This window comes from Rattus norvegicus, chromosome 5 (genome assembly GCF_021556685.1).
Source record: "Rattus norvegicus strain SHRSP/BbbUtx chromosome 5, alternate assembly SHRSP_T2T, whole genome shotgun sequence".
Lineage (NCBI taxonomy): Eukaryota > Metazoa > Chordata > Mammalia > Rodentia > Muridae > Rattus > Rattus norvegicus.
The window spans coordinates 127,635,808-127,654,697 of record NC_141538.1 but is presented as its reverse complement, the minus strand read 5'-3'; the positions used below and the strand labels follow the sequence as shown (position 1 = coordinate 127,654,697).

The 18,890-nt window shown below is 49.2% G+C and overlaps 1 protein-coding gene across 33 annotated transcripts in view; it reads right to left on the bottom strand.

The window, feature by feature from the left end:
• Positions 1 to 18,890, bottom strand: part of Ssbp3 (single stranded DNA binding protein 3) — a 141,416-nt gene that overhangs the window by 60,764 nt on the left and 61,762 nt on the right. For 5 of the 33 annotated variants that reach the window (XM_087551400.1, XM_087551404.1, XM_087551405.1 and 2 more), the window contains exon 1: positions 1,192 to 1,340. Coding sequence is in view for 5 of the 12 variants with exons in the window: in XM_087551390.1 (XP_087407516.1) it covers positions 1,238 to 1,327 (90 nt within the window). In the remaining 7 variants the exon portion in view is untranslated. 33 annotated transcript variants of the gene reach the window in all.

The following is an 18,890-nucleotide window of genomic DNA, read 5'->3' as shown; positions in this document are numbered from 1 at the left end:
CTACTAAACAACTGTAGGTAGTATCCTACACCACAAGACAAGCGATGACCCACCCTGCTATAAGAGGCTGACTGAGGTCTCACCAAGAACAAAGGTTTGGGTGGATAGGTGGGATAAGACTAGGCAGGATCTGGATTTGGGGTTGGGGGTGATGGCACCTACAAGAAGCATGCGTCCTCACTCTTGGAGGGAGTATGCATATGCAGAAGGGATATATCCTGACTGTCTGGGGCTCTCAAGCAGTAAGAATTCTGCAGCTGGACATACTGCTTCCTGGGGTGAGGAAGATCAGGCAAAGGCAGTCCATGAGTAAAGAGCTGGTCGTCCCAGAAGGGGGCAGCAAAGTGAAGGTCTGATCGTGGGCAGCCTCCAAAGTCTGAGAGATAAGACTAGGCTACATGCTACACATGGTAACTCAAAATACCCACGGAAAGGGCTCTCTTCCTGAACAAAAGCCAGTGAGGATTAGCCCACAATGCCAGAGACAGCTCCTGAAGAACCCTGGATGTTGGTGTGCTCTCTGGACTCCCTAACTCACAGGACCTGTTGTGGGGCTCATAAAGACAGAGGAGCCTGTAAAGGGCTTAGGAAACAATGGCAGGAAGACGCCAGCCACACAGGTCCCTAATCAGAAGTGAGTCAGCCAGCCACAGGGCTGAGCCATCCTGGCTTCTATCCTCCCATCACCATTGGGGAGAGAGGCAAAGAGGAAAGCCACTCACTGCCTTGAAGGAACAGGCTTTCTGCACCCCAACACGGCAGTCAAGTTCTAAGGTCTTCAAGTGGAGGACAAGCTAAATTACTGTCAGCATAAAAGTCCTAACAGTAAGACTAGAGCACTTGCTGTGTAAGTATGAAGACACATACACAGCCAGGCATGACCACATATGCCCTCTTACTCCAGCACTGGGGAGAGAAAATAGGTGGATCCTGAGAGCTTTGTATCTTACAGGCTCAACCAACCAAAACCCACCATACACACAAACAAAACACTGACAAGAAGGGACAAACTTAAGGCCACTGAAATCCCCCAGCCCAGAGCAGTGTCCAGTTCCCCATAACCCCTGCATAATCAACTCATAGTGATTCCCTCCAGGTGGAAGGAAGCCATCGCTGATCACTGATCCACTCAGTTGCCTGTGCTACAAACTTTGCCAATAGGCTGCTGCCAGTATTTTAGATCAAACTTACTTGCCCATGCCAGGGTCTGCCAGGTCTCGAGGCCTGTAGCTCCTACCTTGATGTGGGTGGCACAGAGCCTTATAGGAGCCACTAGGCTATGAGTCTCCCCTCTGGTGCCAGGTGATGGCTCCAACTTCCCGAACATATCCGTCCTCTCTGAATCTACTTCAGAAGGGCAGGCCTAGGTGGGAGGCCAGGGAGGGGCTGGGATGGGAAGGAACATCCTGTCTGCATCAGAGCAGGGAGGTGGCTCTTACGCTAACTCATGTGCACTTTAGCTTTTCTCCCCTCTAAGCAGGAAGTGTTCATGGGACGAACAAACATGCATCTGGGGTCACACTAGGGTTAGGGCAGTGAAGCCAACTTTGATTTGTGGAAACGAGCCATCCAAGACAATGGGTCTAACAAGGCACAGAAATCAGCTCCAGATGCAGGCCAGAGACAGCTGCCTAGGGACCTGCAGGGTAATCAATCCTGCTGATAGTTTATTCTCCAGAGGAAGATCTGGGGGAGGGGGCTAGTAGCTTATGGCTCCAGGACAATGGAAGGCAGACTGGGAGCACAGCCCTAGGATCTTCCTCTAAAAGTCTGAGGCCTGCTCTTCTGCCTCTGGCCTGCCTCTTCCTCAGCTATTACCTGTGGGCAAGGGATACACAGCAGTCCACTGTATTATGCCGGTGCCCTGGAGTCAATGTCCAAGACCTTGAATGGAAAGTATAAAGTGTGAGGTCTTAGGCATCCCTCCCTCTACAAGTGTCACCTCTGCCCTGTGCCTGGAGTGTAGGTTCAGAGAGCTAAGCTTTCTGAAGCAGGGAGTGGGAGGGCCTTTACTTTAGACCTAGGAGGCAACCAAGTGGCTCAGATGGGACAGAGGGAGCCAAGTCACATAGGCAACAAGGAAGTGAGTTGGAGCCAGGAGCCAGGTCTCTCTTTTGAGTCCAGGACTCCTCCTTGCCAGCTCCTGACCTAGGCCTAGTCTCCAGGCAGAGAATTACTTGGCAGGAGTAGGAGGGAGAGTAAAATGAAACGCTTTGAGGGCCTTCTGTGAAGCACAAACACCAAGGACAATCAGCACTCTCAGGTCCTTAAGAAGGTCCTTCTAGATCACACACTATGAAGTGGAGAGCCATGGTCATCAAGCTGGACCCTCACCTGACACATGGATAAGTGCTCAGACACAGGAGTTAACTAGATGAGAAGTTACAATTGCCAAGACAAGAATACTCAACTTAAATTCCTTTAGGTTCTGCTTTAGAATTACTTTGTCAAAGGGTGTTTCAGAAATCTGTAGCGTTGGGTCTCACACCAGGACAGAGGAAGCTGTCCCGCCTGGTGTGTAAAACCCAAACAGTTGAAAGCTACCTACTACTGGCCAAGAAGGGAAGAGTAGCCTAGCCTCCCTTAATAAGCAGGAATGGGGGAAGGGAGTTTAAAATCTCAAGAACAAAAGAACGGCAGAGCTTGTCACTCTGGCCCTGATCATCCATGGCACCCTATCCAGCCATCTGTCACGTCATATAGAAATTCCCTGTGTGACTCTGTCTGCCTGGAGTGACTGCTGGCTCTTATCCATCTCCCAGTCCCCACTGAGCCTGATGCCCAAGAGGCCCCATAAATACTCTTGAACAGAATGATGTATCAGGGTCTCTACAGAACCTTGGTGCACAAAGCCAGCCCTGGGTACTCCTTCCTCGATACTCAGGCGTTCTAGGCCATAACTTCCTTTTGCCATATGAGAGAGAGAGAGAGAGAGAGAGAGAGAGAGAGAGAGAGAGAGAGAGAGAGAGAGAGAGCGCGCGCGCACAGGAAGCCATCTTGATCCTGCACAAGGGATCGAGGTCACATGTGGTTTACCTGTGACCCCGTTCTTTTTTTCTTTTTTCTTTTTTTCGGAGCTGGGGACTGAACCCAGGGCCTTGCGCTCGCTAGGCAAGCGCTCTACCGCTGAGCTAAATCCCCAACCCCGTGACCCCCTTCTTATGCCTTGGAAAATGGGGTAACGAAGAGTGTACCAAGTTCAACAGAAGCAGGCTTCAGGCTGGGAGGTCAGTGGGTAAGTTAGAGCTATAACACTATATAAACAGCTATCTAGGATTTGTTCATCTAGCAAAACCTTCTAAAAATGAAAAAAAAAAGTAAAAGTATAGTTAGGGCGAGTCATTTATGTATTACTTATATGAGTATAATTCAAGATAACCCTTTGAAAAATTACTTGGCAAAATAATTTAAGGGTCTTGAAATGAGCCTATCTTTCCTCATCCAGTAACTTCACTTCTGGGAATTTATCCCAAGGAAACCATGGAGAATGAATGGCAACGGTGTTCGCTGCAGTCTTATGTATAGTGCAGGATGGTAGGGAAGGGCAGGAAGGACTAGCCAATAAGGAAATGCTTCAATAAAACCTAAGGTCGCCATTAAACATAATTATGAATAGCTGGAAGCATGTTTATTCAAAGAAAAGGCAACCAAGCACAGTCACAAGTGTAGACTGGAGAGCATTTGTTAGGGCCAGTGGCTGTGACAGGGAAAGAACAGGGAGAAAGTTCACCTCTACTCCCTGAGCTTGTTTGTAAGGGGACAGCTAGGCCTGTGTCCCCATCTTCCACACCACCTACCTAGCTCAGACCCCTTCAGGGGGTGAAGAACTGGGTGAGAGACACAAACCAAGGTGAATGAACAAGGAGGGTTACATGACCAACACCTAGAAGCATGCCACTTACCAGTGGGGGAACTTCTGGGCACAGGGAATACATACAATGTGCACACACAATGCACATACATGATTACCCCATGCATGAGCACATATGCGCGCATGCGCACGCGCGCGCACACACACACACACACACACCCTGAGCAAACTGTGCATGTAACTGAGAGCCACAATTTCCAATGTACAGAGACAAACCATTCAGCTCCCTTACAGCAGCCGTGGCCAACTTTCTACCCCAATGAACCATCTGGGGCTCAAAGGGAAGGTGTCAGATTGAGCACCAGGGTAGGATTAATTTTTTTCTCCTTCTTCTTAAATCCCCTTAACTGAGAAAGCAGCTTGAGCCAATTCTGCTTTTCTCAGACACCAAAACACCAAGCTATAGTCACACCAGTTCATCTTCACACCCCAAAGTCGGGGGTGGGGAGTGGCTAGGGGGGTGGGGGTGGGGAGTGGAGTCTGCCATCAGGGAAGGATGCACAGCAAGAACACAGGCATACATGTGTGGGGACAGAGCAGGCAGGCGGCCAGAAGAGGAGCCACCACAGCCTTCTTGCCAGGCTAGAGACGGCCACATGCCCCCTGCTGACTGCACTGACAGAAAGATGGGGAGGACAACAAACTAGGCACAGTGACCCCACAAGTCACTCTACCCCCTCCACAGCGAGTTCTCATTCTGTGTGTGAACCAGCTGAACCCTAGGAACACCACCTCAACACTGCAGAGCACTCCTAACGAGGAAGGGCCAGGAAACAAGCAAACAGGCAACAAGATGGTGCTTTTGTTCATTCCCTGTGACAACCCAGGAAGGAAGGGCTGTTTCTTGCAGGTGAAGAAGCGGAGCTCCAAGGAACTGGTTCCAGTCTCTCTCCTTCTAAGTGATGGGCCCACCTCCCAGGTCCAGGGTTCATGTCCAGTAGGCCCCCGCCACAACGCATGCACGTACCCCAACCCATCATACCGGAGGACCAGGGCTACAAGCAGCACCTGACACTGCTGCTGCTCATGTACTAGGAACATTTGCTTTTGCTGGCTGGAGGGAAAGAGAGGCCAGGACCAGGTGAATTCCTCTCAGATAAAACTTGCAAAGATGCTAAGATGCAGTAGTCACAGAAAAGAGGCTCTCCTGAGGGAAGAGACAGCTCCTGACAGAGCCCACTTGGGGTGCACCCTCAGGCCCACTACCTGTATTACAAGCTCTCCCCAACCCCCAACCTGTTAATGATCAACCCTCAGTTTCCAAGAAGACAATGACTACCTCCAGGAAAATGGCCAGAAGCAGGTTTGGCACCAATTTATTGGGTTGTAAAAAAAAAAAAAAAAAAAAGTTGTGAAGGAAGAAAGAGGTATTTTTATTGTTCTTTTGTTGGCCTCTTCTCTTTGAGGGAGGCAGGTGGCCAGGGTAGAATTCTAGGGACCAATGCTGAAGACACTGGTTTCAAACCCTTTTATCTATCTAGACAGAGAGTCTTCCCTACTCCTCAGGTCTAGACAGGAGAAAGACAGCAGACCTCTGCATACTGTGACAGCGCTGGCTTCATACCTGGGGCAGGGACAAACCTGAGAGGTGAACTGGGTTGTCCCTGCCCTTCAGGGGCTTCCAGTCTGCTGGGGAAGGTTTGACAAATGCTAGTGTTTTCAAGTGGAGGGGACGAGTCAGATGAAAGAAGTCAGTCTCTGAGATGAGAGACATTGGCACTTCTAGGTTAAAAAGACCAGGAAACAGGGAGGACCACCTTCAAAGAATCCAAAGAGAAGGGTGAGTACAAACAGGCTGCAAGTTAACACCAGGACCTGACAAAGTGGGAGTTACTTGGGAAGCTGATGGTGGTCCTCCTGTAGACACAGAGAAGGCTCTGACTTCAAGGAAAGGCGGTAAGGACCTAGAATACTAAATCAAGAAACAAGATCAGGAGGCTGCCTGGGAAACCCCTGTGGGTCAGTATGGTGCCTGGCAGACAGTGACTCTGAAAGGGATGAACAGGAGTGCGAGAGTGAACAGTTTATTCTGTGTGAGGAGGCAGGAAGTCTCTGCCAGGGAAATGCCCTGGTGGTCAGCTATAAGGAGAAACCTGTACTGGAAGAAAGGGTTACACCAGGCAGAGAAAGCTCCTATGCAAAGGCACAGTAACAGATTGGGTGAACTCCAAGGAGACCTTCTGTGCATGCTGGAGAGACAGGGGTGGCTGGAAAAAGATGCTGACCACAGGACCTTAGAGGCTCCAGGAAAGGGCATAGAGGAAGGACTTCACCCTACAGACGAGGGGATTTCTCAAGATGCCAGATATGGGGCAGTAGGCAGATCTCTTTTAAAAGGCAACTCTGGCAGCAGGAAACTAGGAACAAAAGTGGGACCATTGATGGAGCTGGAGAGATGGTTCAGCAGTTAGAAGCACTCGCTGTTCTTTCAGAGGACCTGAGTTCAATTCCCAGCAACCACATGTTGGCTCACAACCATCTGTAATGGGAATCTGATGCCCTCTTCTAGTGTGCATACAGAGTGAGCTATACATAAAATAAATAAATGAATAAAACAGTGAGGCCATCCAAGAAGCTGTGTGTACTCCCCTTGGCCTGCCCTAGGCTCCTTGCCCAGTACCCATGGTAACCCTGACAAATCTGCATTGCAGGAGTCGCCCACAAAGCAGTAAGTCTCACCCAGATGAACCTCTGCAAACAGCAGTGTGGGTCAGGTCGAAGTCCAGGAATTCTTCACCTGTGTGGATTTCAGTTTCCTCGAGTGGAGACCAGAGGATGGGGTGTTTAGCCTGGGCTGACTGACTATATGTAAGGCAAGAAGGTGTGTGCTAACTAACATGCAGGAGGAAAGCCCTTCAAGCACAGTAGTGCTGCTCCCTCAAATGTGGCTATCTTCTAGGTGAGAATTTAGGGCAGGATGAGGAACACAGAGCTAAGATTGGTTCATCAGAGTCAAATGGATAATGAGTCCTCTGCAGTGGAGGTGGCAGAGAGACCTTAGCCAATCAGGAAAGGTGGCTGGACAAGGAAGGCCATGTTTTATGCACTGCTGGCTTGCAGTAGGAAAAGTAGGAAGTAGGCTGAGAAGAGGTTAGAAAAAAATAGGACAGAACACTCCACCCTGCCTATTCCAGTTCAAGACTGGAAAAATAAGTAGGTCTTAACATGCAATGAACACGGAGGTAGGATCCTATGGCTCTGACTTCAAGCACCCAACAAGGAAATTCTGGTTGAGGTTCTGTTCTCTGCCAGTCCTCTTGTCCACCAGTGGCTGGACCATGACAGACCAGGAAAGAGCAGCAGTTTGTGGCAGTGAACAGAACAGAAAAGGACTATACGATTCTATTGAGGTAGCCAAGGCCCACCGCAGCCCTGCCTGTTTCATGGTGTGGGAAAGCTAAGCCATGGCCAGCAGATACTTGTAGAAGAGGAGGCTGCTCACTCTTCTGTGCACACCACTCAGCCCCTGCAGGAGCCTTATGACCGTTTATTCCTCTATGGCCACCACCTAGCAATATGCACACTTGGCACAAACACCAAAGATGACACTAAATTCCATAAGGCTTTGCCTGGCCAGGTCACACAGAAACAAAGGGCATACACCACAGGCAAGCACTCTCCACTCACAAAGAGTGGAAGGAACAGACCTGGTTTCCAGAGGCCTACGACTGTCCCTGACCTCTGAGCTATTCAAAGCTCAAGAAAAAGTAACAAACCACTTCTGTCCCCAGAGTCAAGCCAGCTGGTATGACGGGCAGAGCTGAAAACCAACACAGCGCACCTGAAACAAAGCAGACACCATGGGTCACTGGTCCCCAAAATCGTACTTCTATAAGCAGCATTCATTAAGTCTTACTTAAGGGGGACATACAGGCTCTGATACATCCTACTTGACATGCTAGGGTTCGACCCTCACTAACCTAAACAACAAACCCTCTGTTCTGCTAGTTCTCTGTCTGAGAAAGAGGAATAAAATAAAAAGCCATGATCCTTGCCTTCTGGAACAATACTGGTAAATAATTACACCACCTTCACTGATGAGGGGGAGGGGGGAGGCATACTAGGACCATCTTAGGTGAACAGAACAGGGTCCTCCATTCTCCTTTCCAGCTCGAGGACTCAATGATCAGCCCTAAGCAAGACAATTAAACTTCCAGCACACCACAAAGTACAAAGGTTGGGAAAGTTTAAAAAAAAAAAAGTTCTAGGCTCTAAAACTGTACCTGGAGGGTTTAATTAGCTCTGTAAAAGGCCGAGAGATACACAGATAATAGATGGCTCACAGAAAGGGGGAAAGTCAGCAGCTCAGCAAACAGGCAGAGCCAAGCCTCAGTTCCTGGCCTCTCCATCCCAGGACCCCTCCAGCAAGTTGGCCTAGGAGCCTAGAAACCAGTTTCTCCAGCTAGACAAGATGCCAGAGTCCTGCTTCTGGAAGGAGGCTCCCTATCTTCCCTGGAAGGTGGTGTTCATGCTTCTGCTGCAGCCTGCTACCTAAAGCCTCTGCCCTGGCCTGCTAGCTGGACCCTGTCCCAACAGGCAGGCAGTACCATCCCTGTCCCAGCCCCCATGCTCTCTGTCTCCAGGCAAGCAAAGGGCAGGGAGGAGGTGCTTGGCTTGAAAGTTGGCCTGGATTCTCAAAACAGCAACATTTCCCCAACCAGAGGTGGGAAGGACTGACCCTAGTGTCGAGAGGTTGTTTTTGGTTTGGTTTGGTTTGTTTGTTTTTAATCTATACTGTCAGACTTGTTCCCCTGTCCCCCTTTGGAAATATCCAGGCTGGCCTGGAACCCACAGAGATCTGCCTGTCCCTGCCTCCTGAGTGCTGGCTTCTACTCCCTTGAAGTGAGGCTGAAAAGACTATTGGGGTTTGGAGAGAACCAGCAAACGAGATCTCTCCCCTATCAGGTTAGTGTTCCCTCAGCTCAGTGTTAAGTGTGGTATGACACATAGACTTGTATGACCTCTTCAAAGAAGACTAAACATCTATAGACAGTCAGCAGGACCAGATTGCCCTGAGCCTATCACAAAATCATTTCATTTAATCCAAGTATTCTCTTAGCGAACCTATTTTAGTAAGTCCCACGATACAGATGCAGAAGGCAGGAACCAGGGTTGAAGTCTGCTGCCCAGTTATCGACCAGGTCTGTTGGCCTTGAATGCCCTAGCAATGCTTAGGTCAAGGAACCCTGAAATGGAAATGGTCTTGTTTGAGATTTTGAGGCCATGGGCGAACCCCCTTTACAACAAAATCATTCCATAGGCTGGACATGATGGGGCAAACCTTTAATCCCAGCACTAGGGAAGTAGAAGCAGGTGGATCTATGCTGAGGTCAAGGCCAGCCAGAGCTACTCCAGGTTGTGGGAGTACCAGGTTAATGGCAGTGCCCTAATGGAACTACAATGTGTTCTGCAAAAATGTTTTGAATGCTGGCTCCTGAGAAACAAGTAGGCCCAAGATGTCAGTAAGTCTATTAAAAGACGATTTCTGGAGGCCAGGTTATCTAGGCCTTATGTGTTGCCAAACTTCCCCAGCTAGATAAACCCCAAAGGTGAAGACAACAGTTGGGTTCTGTAAGGGGAAAGTACATCTTGAAGCAGCAGGGGCTCTGGAACAGAAAAGAACTGATCTCTGACTTTGTACTCTAGTGGGAGAATGAGGCTCAGAATTAAGAAACTTAAGAAATGAGAACTGGAAGGAAATTGGTATCCCCTGCGACATGTCCATCTTCTGAGAATGGAGCAGTCAGAAAGGGTAGGACCAAAGCCTTGTACTAGCATGAGGACTACTGCAGCATGGACTGCTTAGTGCCTGTGGCATTTACATCACATTGCTGTCTACCACTACTGCTCCCAGTCACGTCAGATCCCATAGATGGGCTGTGCTTCCTCTAAGATCCATGTTAACCACAGGGCTGTTCAGAAGCCCATTTCTCTCAGCAGCTTCTCTGGGCTCCACTGATGCTGCCTGAATGATGAAGACAGGTGGGGGGTGGGGATCACATTTCCCACCAGCGAAGGTCAGACTCACCACACCAAGGCTTGTCAAAGGCCAAGGTATCAGAGGTTTAACCTATCTGGTCTGGTCACAATCCCTCCTTCCAAGATGAGACACTCCTTATGCTGCAGCTCCCACTCGTGTGAATACCTGTATCAGATCAATTATGATGCCATCGTTCCCCATTACCTCTGCTGGGGGATCCAAGTATTGGATTAATTTATAATCTGCCCTCCTGGTTGTTTTTTGCCTATTGCTCTTTTATATGAAAAAAAATCACGTGGAAGTAGAACTTGATCAAATCAAACAGTACAAAAAGGCGTGTGAATCTGTCTCAACGCTGACGTCAATTCATTAGATACTGCTGTGTTTTCCTCTGCTTCCCCTGCGCTCCTCTCCACAGGGTGAGATCCCTAGAACCATCTGTGGACTTAACGCAGTGAGACAGAGATAATCAAAAGAAAATTCTGCCTGACATCGGCAGGTTCTGCTCTTGGGTTGATGGTGCAAGCAGAACTCACCAACAACAACCTATGGTGCTTTTCCAGGCATGGTGGCCCAGGCACTAGGAGGATCCTTTGGCAGGGACCAGGGATGGTGGTGGCAGCAAGGCAGCAGCTCAATCACTAGTGTCTCCCTCCTGGAGCCAGGGTAATCTGATGATCACAGTGGATAATTAGAGTCTCTTATCAAAACAATTAGCGGATGAATGAACAGCCAGTCCCATCTCTACACAACTGTGCTCTGCAGTGCGGGGGAGGCAGAGGCAGAGGAAATGACGAACTGCAGCCCATGCCCCAGGAAAAAAAGATTCTAGCCTCACCCAGCAGCTACCCGGAATACCTTCCTGCCTCCCTGCCTGCTTTCAGCCTCCTTTTCCTGCCCAACCTGGAACCCTGCAGATTACCAGATTCACCAGCCTTGACACAACATGCAGTTGTGCCCTTCCGATCCAGCACCCACCATCTATTTAACCAGGCCAAGTGCCCAGGCAGGCATCAGAGCTCTTACTGCCTGCCACTCAGAGAGAGACCCTGGAAAGGGACTCCTCGGAGGTCTGTGAGCCTGCCTGTTTTCCTACTGGTCTGCACTCTTCCTGGAAGTCCCGTTCCACCAGAATACCGGGGCAACCCATCCGATGCCTTCATCTGTAACTTCATTAGCTAATGTTTAAAATTCAAAGCCCTTCCATCATTTCTGTGTCTACCCATATGTGAATAGGCTTGTTGGTCTGACACCATTTGTTTCTACCACAGAAAATATTCCAAGGATTGGTCAAAAAGCCCATTGGAAACATAATCCTGAGTAACTAAGTTTAGAAGGTGGCAAGGGTGTGGGGAAGGGCCCTACAGGGCTCAGAAATGAGGCTAAGAAGCAGGTGGGAGGTAGGGGCAGCATCAAAAATGTCTTTGAGACAGGCAAAGTGAGGAAAGAGCTGAGCCTCCTGGTTTCTAGGCTAAGATTTTGGGTACTAAGGATGGGGAGACTAGTTGACTCGGGCCCAACACATTTAGGCTCTCATGACAGTGTCCACCTAAAAGATGCACACACTCACTCCATGTGCCTCTGATGGTGTGAGTGCCCCTTCCTCACTTTCTAGTGCTCAATACAGAAGAGAGGGTGGGGGAGGGCAAACGCCCATCTGCTTTTGTTTTCTACCGTGTTCCTTTCAAAGCTCAGGGTCTGCTAAGCCCCTGAAAGCCACAGCCTCGTCTGTCCACTTCCCCCACTGCCATTTGCCACCGGGCTTGCTCCTGACAGCCATCAATCACCCATAATGTGCTGGCCTCAAGGCTCAGAGGACAGAATTTTCAAGTCAAATGTAGCCGTTAACATGAATACGGCATTGCCTTGGACTCCTTTCTTTTTCTTTCCTTCTCTCTCATTTCTGAAGACTTTGCAGCTGCTGTGGAGACTCACGAGAGGGCAGACAGGCAGAGTGGAACGGCAATTTTACTGTTCTGAGTCACAACAATTATGACGTTGTGATAAGAAACATTTTCTATGAATTTTTAAGCACTAGTTATCCTGTTCTGCACTTGTCTCTAAAGAAAAGAACAGGGCTCCAGCAAACCAGAAGGCTCCAAGTCAACTGTCCCAAGGAGGCAGACTCTGAAGCCCTCCCACCACTCCTGTGCCCTCCCTCTAGTAAGGGCCCCTCTAGGTCTGGGCTAAAGCTGTTGTCCTTAGGCACATTTACATGCAAACGACGACTCCCATATACCAAATATAGTCTTGTAAGCTAGCATTTATTTATTTTTATTTTTATTTTTTGCTAGCATTTATTTTTAAACACGAAAAAGTCTCTCATAATAAGACTCGTGATAAATGTTATGATCCTCAAAAATGGTGTTGGGGAAGAGGAGGGATGACTGAGGGAATGGAAGAGGAATGGGAGCGTTCCCTGACCCCATGTAAGAGTAGATCGCACAGAAGAGGATGCTCCACCTCTGGTCCTGTTGGGGAACAGTGAGCACAGATTAGAACCAAGTGGGCCAGTTCATATGCTAAGATTGGGGCTTTGTATCACCTGTCCAACCCCCAGCCGGCCCGGCCCACCTAACACAGCAGGTGGAAGACACAGATGCCTGCTGACCTACTGTGCAACCCTGGCCAACTGGCAGCAGCCTTCACCGGGTCTCCTCTTCCGTGGAGGGAGCTCAGGTCAAACACGGGATGGCTACTTCCTCAGACCAGAAGCTCCCCTGCAGCTCCCCCTCAGGTGGGCCCTGCTCAGCTTCCCAGACTTTCTCCTGAGCTCAGGGGATGGAGTCCTTACAGAGTCCCAAAGGTTCCTCTCATCCCTTTGGGAGAAAAATCACCAGCTAGGTTCCCAGGATACATTTACAAAAATCTATACAATGACAGGATGAAGACACCACAGTCAGGTCTGGTGCTGTAGGCCTGTGATCCAAACTATTCAGGGTTAGGCAGGGGAATAGGGAGCTCAAGACCTGCTTGGGCTGCACGGCCAGCCTAGATAATGAGGCTTGTCTCAAGATGAAAACATTAAAAGAGGCCTGGGGGGGTTAGGGGTTTAGCTCAGTGGTAGAGCACTTGCCTAGCAAGCGCAAGGCCCTGGGTTCGGTCCCCAGCTCCGAAAAAAAAAAAAAAAAAGAAAAAAGAAAAAAAAAAAAGAGGCCTGGGGATGTGGCACACTTGCCTAGCATGAGAAGCCAGGGCCAACGCAGTCTGATTCAACCTCCAGTGGCTTCTTCACCAAGACCTAACACCCACCTGATCTTAGCTTGCTCAGAAAAGGCCATTTAGAGTGCTGGCCTAAGTGCCTAACAGAACAGCCTCAACTCACCCCAGGCTACAGACAGCTAGGACCATCAATTCAGTGACAGGACAGGCTTAGCTTGTGTTTCTCTCCAGGTGAGGAGAGTATTTAGCTAGATGGTAGTTACTAGAAGCCAGTGCCTGCTCTGGAAGTCTAATAGCAGACTTCCCAAATGCATCCCAGAAACTACACATCTTTACCAGACTCGGAACTAGGCAAACATACGTGTCTTCTGGACTCGGAAGGAGGCAGTCTGCCTCTGTTCTCCCTTCCTTACCAAAAATACTGCCCTGGGAAGGGTGGTCAGATCACCATAGCAAAGGAACAGAACAGCCTGTGACCCTGAGGATGGATGGCACCTTTTTTTAAAGAGCTGTTCAAAGCAGACACATTAGGAAGGCTGTATATTTATCTTTCTGACATTTTAAAATATGCTGCAAAAAGCTGAAATCCTAAATCAAGGAGCATTATTAAAGGTATGTGAGATGGGTGACAGAATCACTCTGCTCCCTTTCCTCCCTCAGGAGCATGCCTGCTTCGAAGCAAGGGTTACTGCACAGCAGCCCAGCCACTTGCACAATCGACAGTGTGTTACGCTTTAGGATGTGGCAGAAGGCTGGAACTCACCCAACGTGGGTCACTGTCAGGGCCTCAGCCTCCTATACTCAGGCCCCTAGGCTCAAGGAGATCTCTCTACAAGGGATGCCAAAAAAGAAGAGTTTTCTACTTCAGAGGTCCAGCTCTCTGTCAACTGTCCCAAGATATATAACCCTTGGCAGGGATAACCCATACTTCCCAGGACTCTGCCTAGCATCAAGAAACCAAGGTAAGACAGTGATCTTCCCCATACCCCCAACTCCAAACTAGGGGAAAGGAGGAGCGGCCCTGGGTGGCTGCCCTCATTCCACCAATCCAGGTGAGGTTGGAAGGGCTGGGATGGAGAGGACAGAGGAATACAACCACTTCTTATCCTACAGGTGGAGAAAAACCTAAAAGGAGAAAAACCCTAAGAGACTTCAGGACAGGCTTAGTGGCACATGCCCGTGATTCTGCCACTCAGGGGCATTCTAATACAGGAAGACCTGAAATTCATGGCCATTCTGGACAACAAAGAGACACTCTGCCTCCAAAAAAAACCAAAAAAACAAAAACAACAAACAAACAAAACATAAGACAATAAATTCTAAAAGTTAAAATTAGAAACTAATTAAACAAAGAACCAAATATCCCAGATAATCCTGGTACATCCTTGGCAACTTCAGCACACTGACCAAAAATCAATAACGTAGCTGCTACCCCTACAGAGGAGGACCACACAGAGGGTATTAGTATTGGCAGAGCAAGAAGGAGGTGCTATCCTCCCCTAAAGAAAGAGTTGCCTACAGTTTACAGAGGACCAATATTGTGCCTGACCTTGTAGCCCCATGACCCTCCTCCAATGCTCTCTATCCTTTTTCCCTTTGCCTGCCTTTATGCTATCAAATTCTTCCTTAAGCAGAGTCAAAAATGCTAAGACCATGTCGACTGGCTACCCCTTGGACCAAACAGGAAAAAGGATAAGCCGTCTGGTCCCTCACTCCCATCCAGTCACTGTCCACAGGATTTACACAGAAGCTCTCGGGGCTCCCTGTCTGCCACCCACAAGGTGAGGCCACACAGGCATCACTTGCTGACACAGCCCAAATCTCAGTACAATAATCATCTCCGGCTTTACGTGGTGGGGGAATAATCCTTTCAGAGCCTAGCTCTCAAAGGCAGAACCACCCAGAATCTCGTGGGTGGGGTTCTGACCTTTACCAAAATCAGGCCATGAAGAGACCCAATTGATGGTCAGAACAGACCACTTAAAAATGGAGCTGCCCCTCCCAGGCACCCACAGGAAATGGGAGTAGAGATCACCTCTCCAAGGGAACAGAGCAGAGTTCCCGCAGTGCCATGTGGGCAATGCCTGGCAATGGTGAGGAAAGGTGTGATTATAACCACTAAAGACACTGTTAGATGGTGTAGTCAACTTACAAGAAAAACACACAAACATCCACCACTACAAGTGCCTTTGACATGAAAACCCTTAGAAATGCCCTCACTCTAAGCCCAAGTCAACATTTGTCCCTGTGTGTGGTATAGCCCAAGTCCCAGCCTGACACCATCTGCATGTTACCATCATCAACATAGAAACTACAGTTAAATACCTGATACAGAAAGACATGGGCGGTTGGGGTGCTAGGGAGATGCTCAGTGGTGATACCAGTTGCTCTTCTGGACCCAGATTCTCTAAACCACATGGAAGCTCACAACCATCTCTAACTCCAGCCCAAGGGACCTAAGTCACCCTCTTCTGGCCTCTGTAGGCACCAGGCACACATGTGGTGTACAGACTTACATGCAGACAAAACACCCATGTGTATAAAATAAATTAGTTTAAAAAAAAAAGACACGGGAGTATTTTCTGAACACAGCCATGCTATATTGTAAAAGTGTGTGCATGCATGAATTCTGCTCAAACCAGGTGCCCAATCACTTCCAGATGCCATGGCCTAGGATATCCTATGTTAAGAAAAAGGAGAAAAAAGCTCTGCTCTTCATGCTCAGATAGTTGGGTTCAGGCTACATAAAACAGGATGTAACCTCCCAGTCAAGGCAAAAAGCAAAGAATGACAACCGTGTAAACAGCTGACATGACAGTACAATGGAGACTCTGAGAAGCCAGTGACTCCCGGTCTGCTCTGAGGTTACCTTCACCCCATACCTGTGATCTAATGGAAAGCAGGGTGTCCCAGGCCCAAGACCAGGATGGATGGAATCCAATCCACAAATGACACAGGGGACCTGGTACTTGCCTGTGTCCAGCTGCCAGTCTGACCAAGGCCTTGCCAATGGACTGGGGCGGTGTGAGTGTTCATACACACCCACAAGCAGCCTGTGCCCACAGCACCCAGGTGGAGAGAGGTGGCAGAGGCACGGGGAAGGGAGGTAGGCTTTCCCATGGTTCCTGCACTCACTCAGAGCCTCCAACCTTGAGTTAGGGCTTGCACACTTGCATGAAAGCTACAGTCATAGAGCTGCAGGTTTGGAGGCTACTGAGGGTTGAATCAATATCACCTCACCCCAACCAATCAGGACTCAGAAAGGCTATCCAGCTTCCCCAAGATCACACAGCTTCTGAGCAGGACTGAGACATGACCCTGTGATCCTTTCCTGGGTCCCAGCTCTTACAAAGCAAAGCAAACAGCAGCAGCGGATTTAAGCATACAGATTATCAGCCACCACGTCGCTTTCATCCGACTGGCAGCAAATGAAACACAGCAATACAGAGGCCTGGGACCTGAGGCCACAAGACCCAATTCTAGACTTGACTGCCACCAATGGCCGGAGAGGACACCGGGCCAGGGAAAGCTGCCAGTCTGGGCCTCAATTTCTCACCTGCAAGACAGCTGGGCTGCACAGGACATCCTCAAAGGCCCCCCACCACAGTTCCCATCACCAAAGGCTAGTTATCGTCAAGCTTACCACTCAGGGATGTTCTCTCCTCTCTGCCCCTCCACACACAACAGGCAAGGAGGGAGTGGATACCTGACAAGGGCTGCAAGAACGTCCCCTTGCCCCTCTACCCTGGCCAAGGAAGGCGAGCCCAGCTCAGGTTACTCTTCACCTATCCCACAGCAAGCTCTAGCTCCTAAGGGTCAGACGCACCCAGGCCAGGCTAAGTGCTCACTAGGGACCAAAGGGGGAAAATAAACTATGTTACTCAGGTCAGGAGGTGAGCACACACACGCCTCCCACGCAGCATTGTTCCCAGGCTCCATTGTCAGCACTCTGTGGGCCTGACAGCCGGCGCTCCCTAATATGGCCAAGTTGGACCCAGTAGACAGCCAGCTACTTCCCCTGCAGTGATCCATGGGGACCATTACCTTGGACACACTACCAGCTGCAGGTAATGGAGGTCTGGTCTTCAACAAAGCACTGGGAGCCAGCCAGCTACACAGTAGGTCATGGAGACCTTTATATCCTATATATCCTGTCTCCAGGGGCAAGTCTGGTTATAGGCAGTCACCTGGCAACAGGGAGTTCACTGCCACACACAGGGAACATATACTCCATAGCCATCTGGTGTCCACAGAGGTAAGTCTGGGCCCAGCTTCTTCCTATCACATCTATAGTCAGACTGTGACTCTTCCCTTAGTCCAAACAGAATAGCCACCACCATGTAGAAGAGGGCAGTCAGAGCTCTCCTGCCTGCCAGTTGCATCCTCTTTAAAGACTTAAGGCCTTGTGCTCCAGTCTGAACCCAAGATCTGCTGTATACAGCAGTCTCATTTTGGACAAACTGCTTAACTTAGCGTCCCCATACCTCAATTTCCCTGCCTGAAAAAATTAGGTGCAACAGCGAAGTCATCACATAAAAACTGTTTGGAATTGGGCCTAGCACAAATAAAGCTGCCTCAGGGCTAAGTGCCGTCAATTCCTTCAGCATTTCTTCATTCAGAATCTTCACCAGTACCCAATCCTCCGCTGTTCCAGCCAGTGCAAGTTCTTAGTCTGCCTGGGCTTACCTGGTCCTGCCCTGAGTAATGCTGGACAAACCATCTCCTGAAAAAGGAGGCTCACACATACACCTCAAAGGTGGCATAAGGTCACAGGTAAAACACCTGCCTACTAATTGTTACTGACAATCCTTCTAATGGATGTGGCATTCTACAACAAGCCTGTGTCACTGGTGACCAACTACTGGCACACAAAGCCAGCTATCAGATTTAATCACTTTGTCAAGCTCACTATTAAAACCACTCTCCCTTGCCCTATGACAGTATCTTAATTTTTTTAAACCCATACAGGACTTAACATTTAGGACTATTACACCTAATCCTGTTGTTGTGACGCTGGAAATATGAACAGGAGGATCTGCTGATCAGCTGACTCAGCCTGCTGAGAAGCAACCTGGGCAGGACCACAGAAGCAGCTCCCAGGGCTAAGACAATGACGGCCACACAGTGAGGCCTCAGCTAGGACACAAGAGCCAGGAGTAGAGAGTTGTATTGAGAGGGATAGCACTTCGCTTTGGAAACAGTCCTGTGAGCAGACTGCTGTCAGGCGCCCAACTCCTCACAGTCTCTACAGCATTCCTCCAATGTGAATTCAGAATTCCTACTTCTCAGTGATGCTTCTAGAGAAGATGGTGCTTCCGGGGAATGAAAGGCGCTTGTGTTTAGTGTGCAAATAAAAGAGAACAAGCAGAAAGAATCTTCTAGCCTCAGGGCACAGTGGTCCACCTTATTGCTAAAGGCAGGACAATTTAGGACTTGAGCCTCATTGTGTGACTTGACTATTACTGGCAGAAGACTCCCACACCTTTCAAAGAGCATCTTCCCACAGCCCCAAAGTCCAACTCCACGAACTCTTTTTGAGGAGCATAACAAGATGTGAGATGTTTCTGTGTGCGTGTGTGTGTCCATCTCACAAGAAGAGTACTATCCCTAGGGGGTATATAACAAGATGTGAGATGTTTCTGTGTGCATGTGTGCGTGTGAGTGCGTGTGTGTGTGTGTGTGTGTGTGTCATCTCATAAGGAGAGTACTATCCCTAGCAGGTATCACAGAAGCAGGTCTTGCTTAGACCCTCTGCTCTTCCTGTTTCCCCTAGGCTGGACGAGGCAGCACGCACTGAGGGGTTCCTAGGGAATCCAGGCAGGAAGAGGAAGCAGTTGAAGGAAGAGCAGAAGAAATCAGTCTATGAAGAAGAAAGGA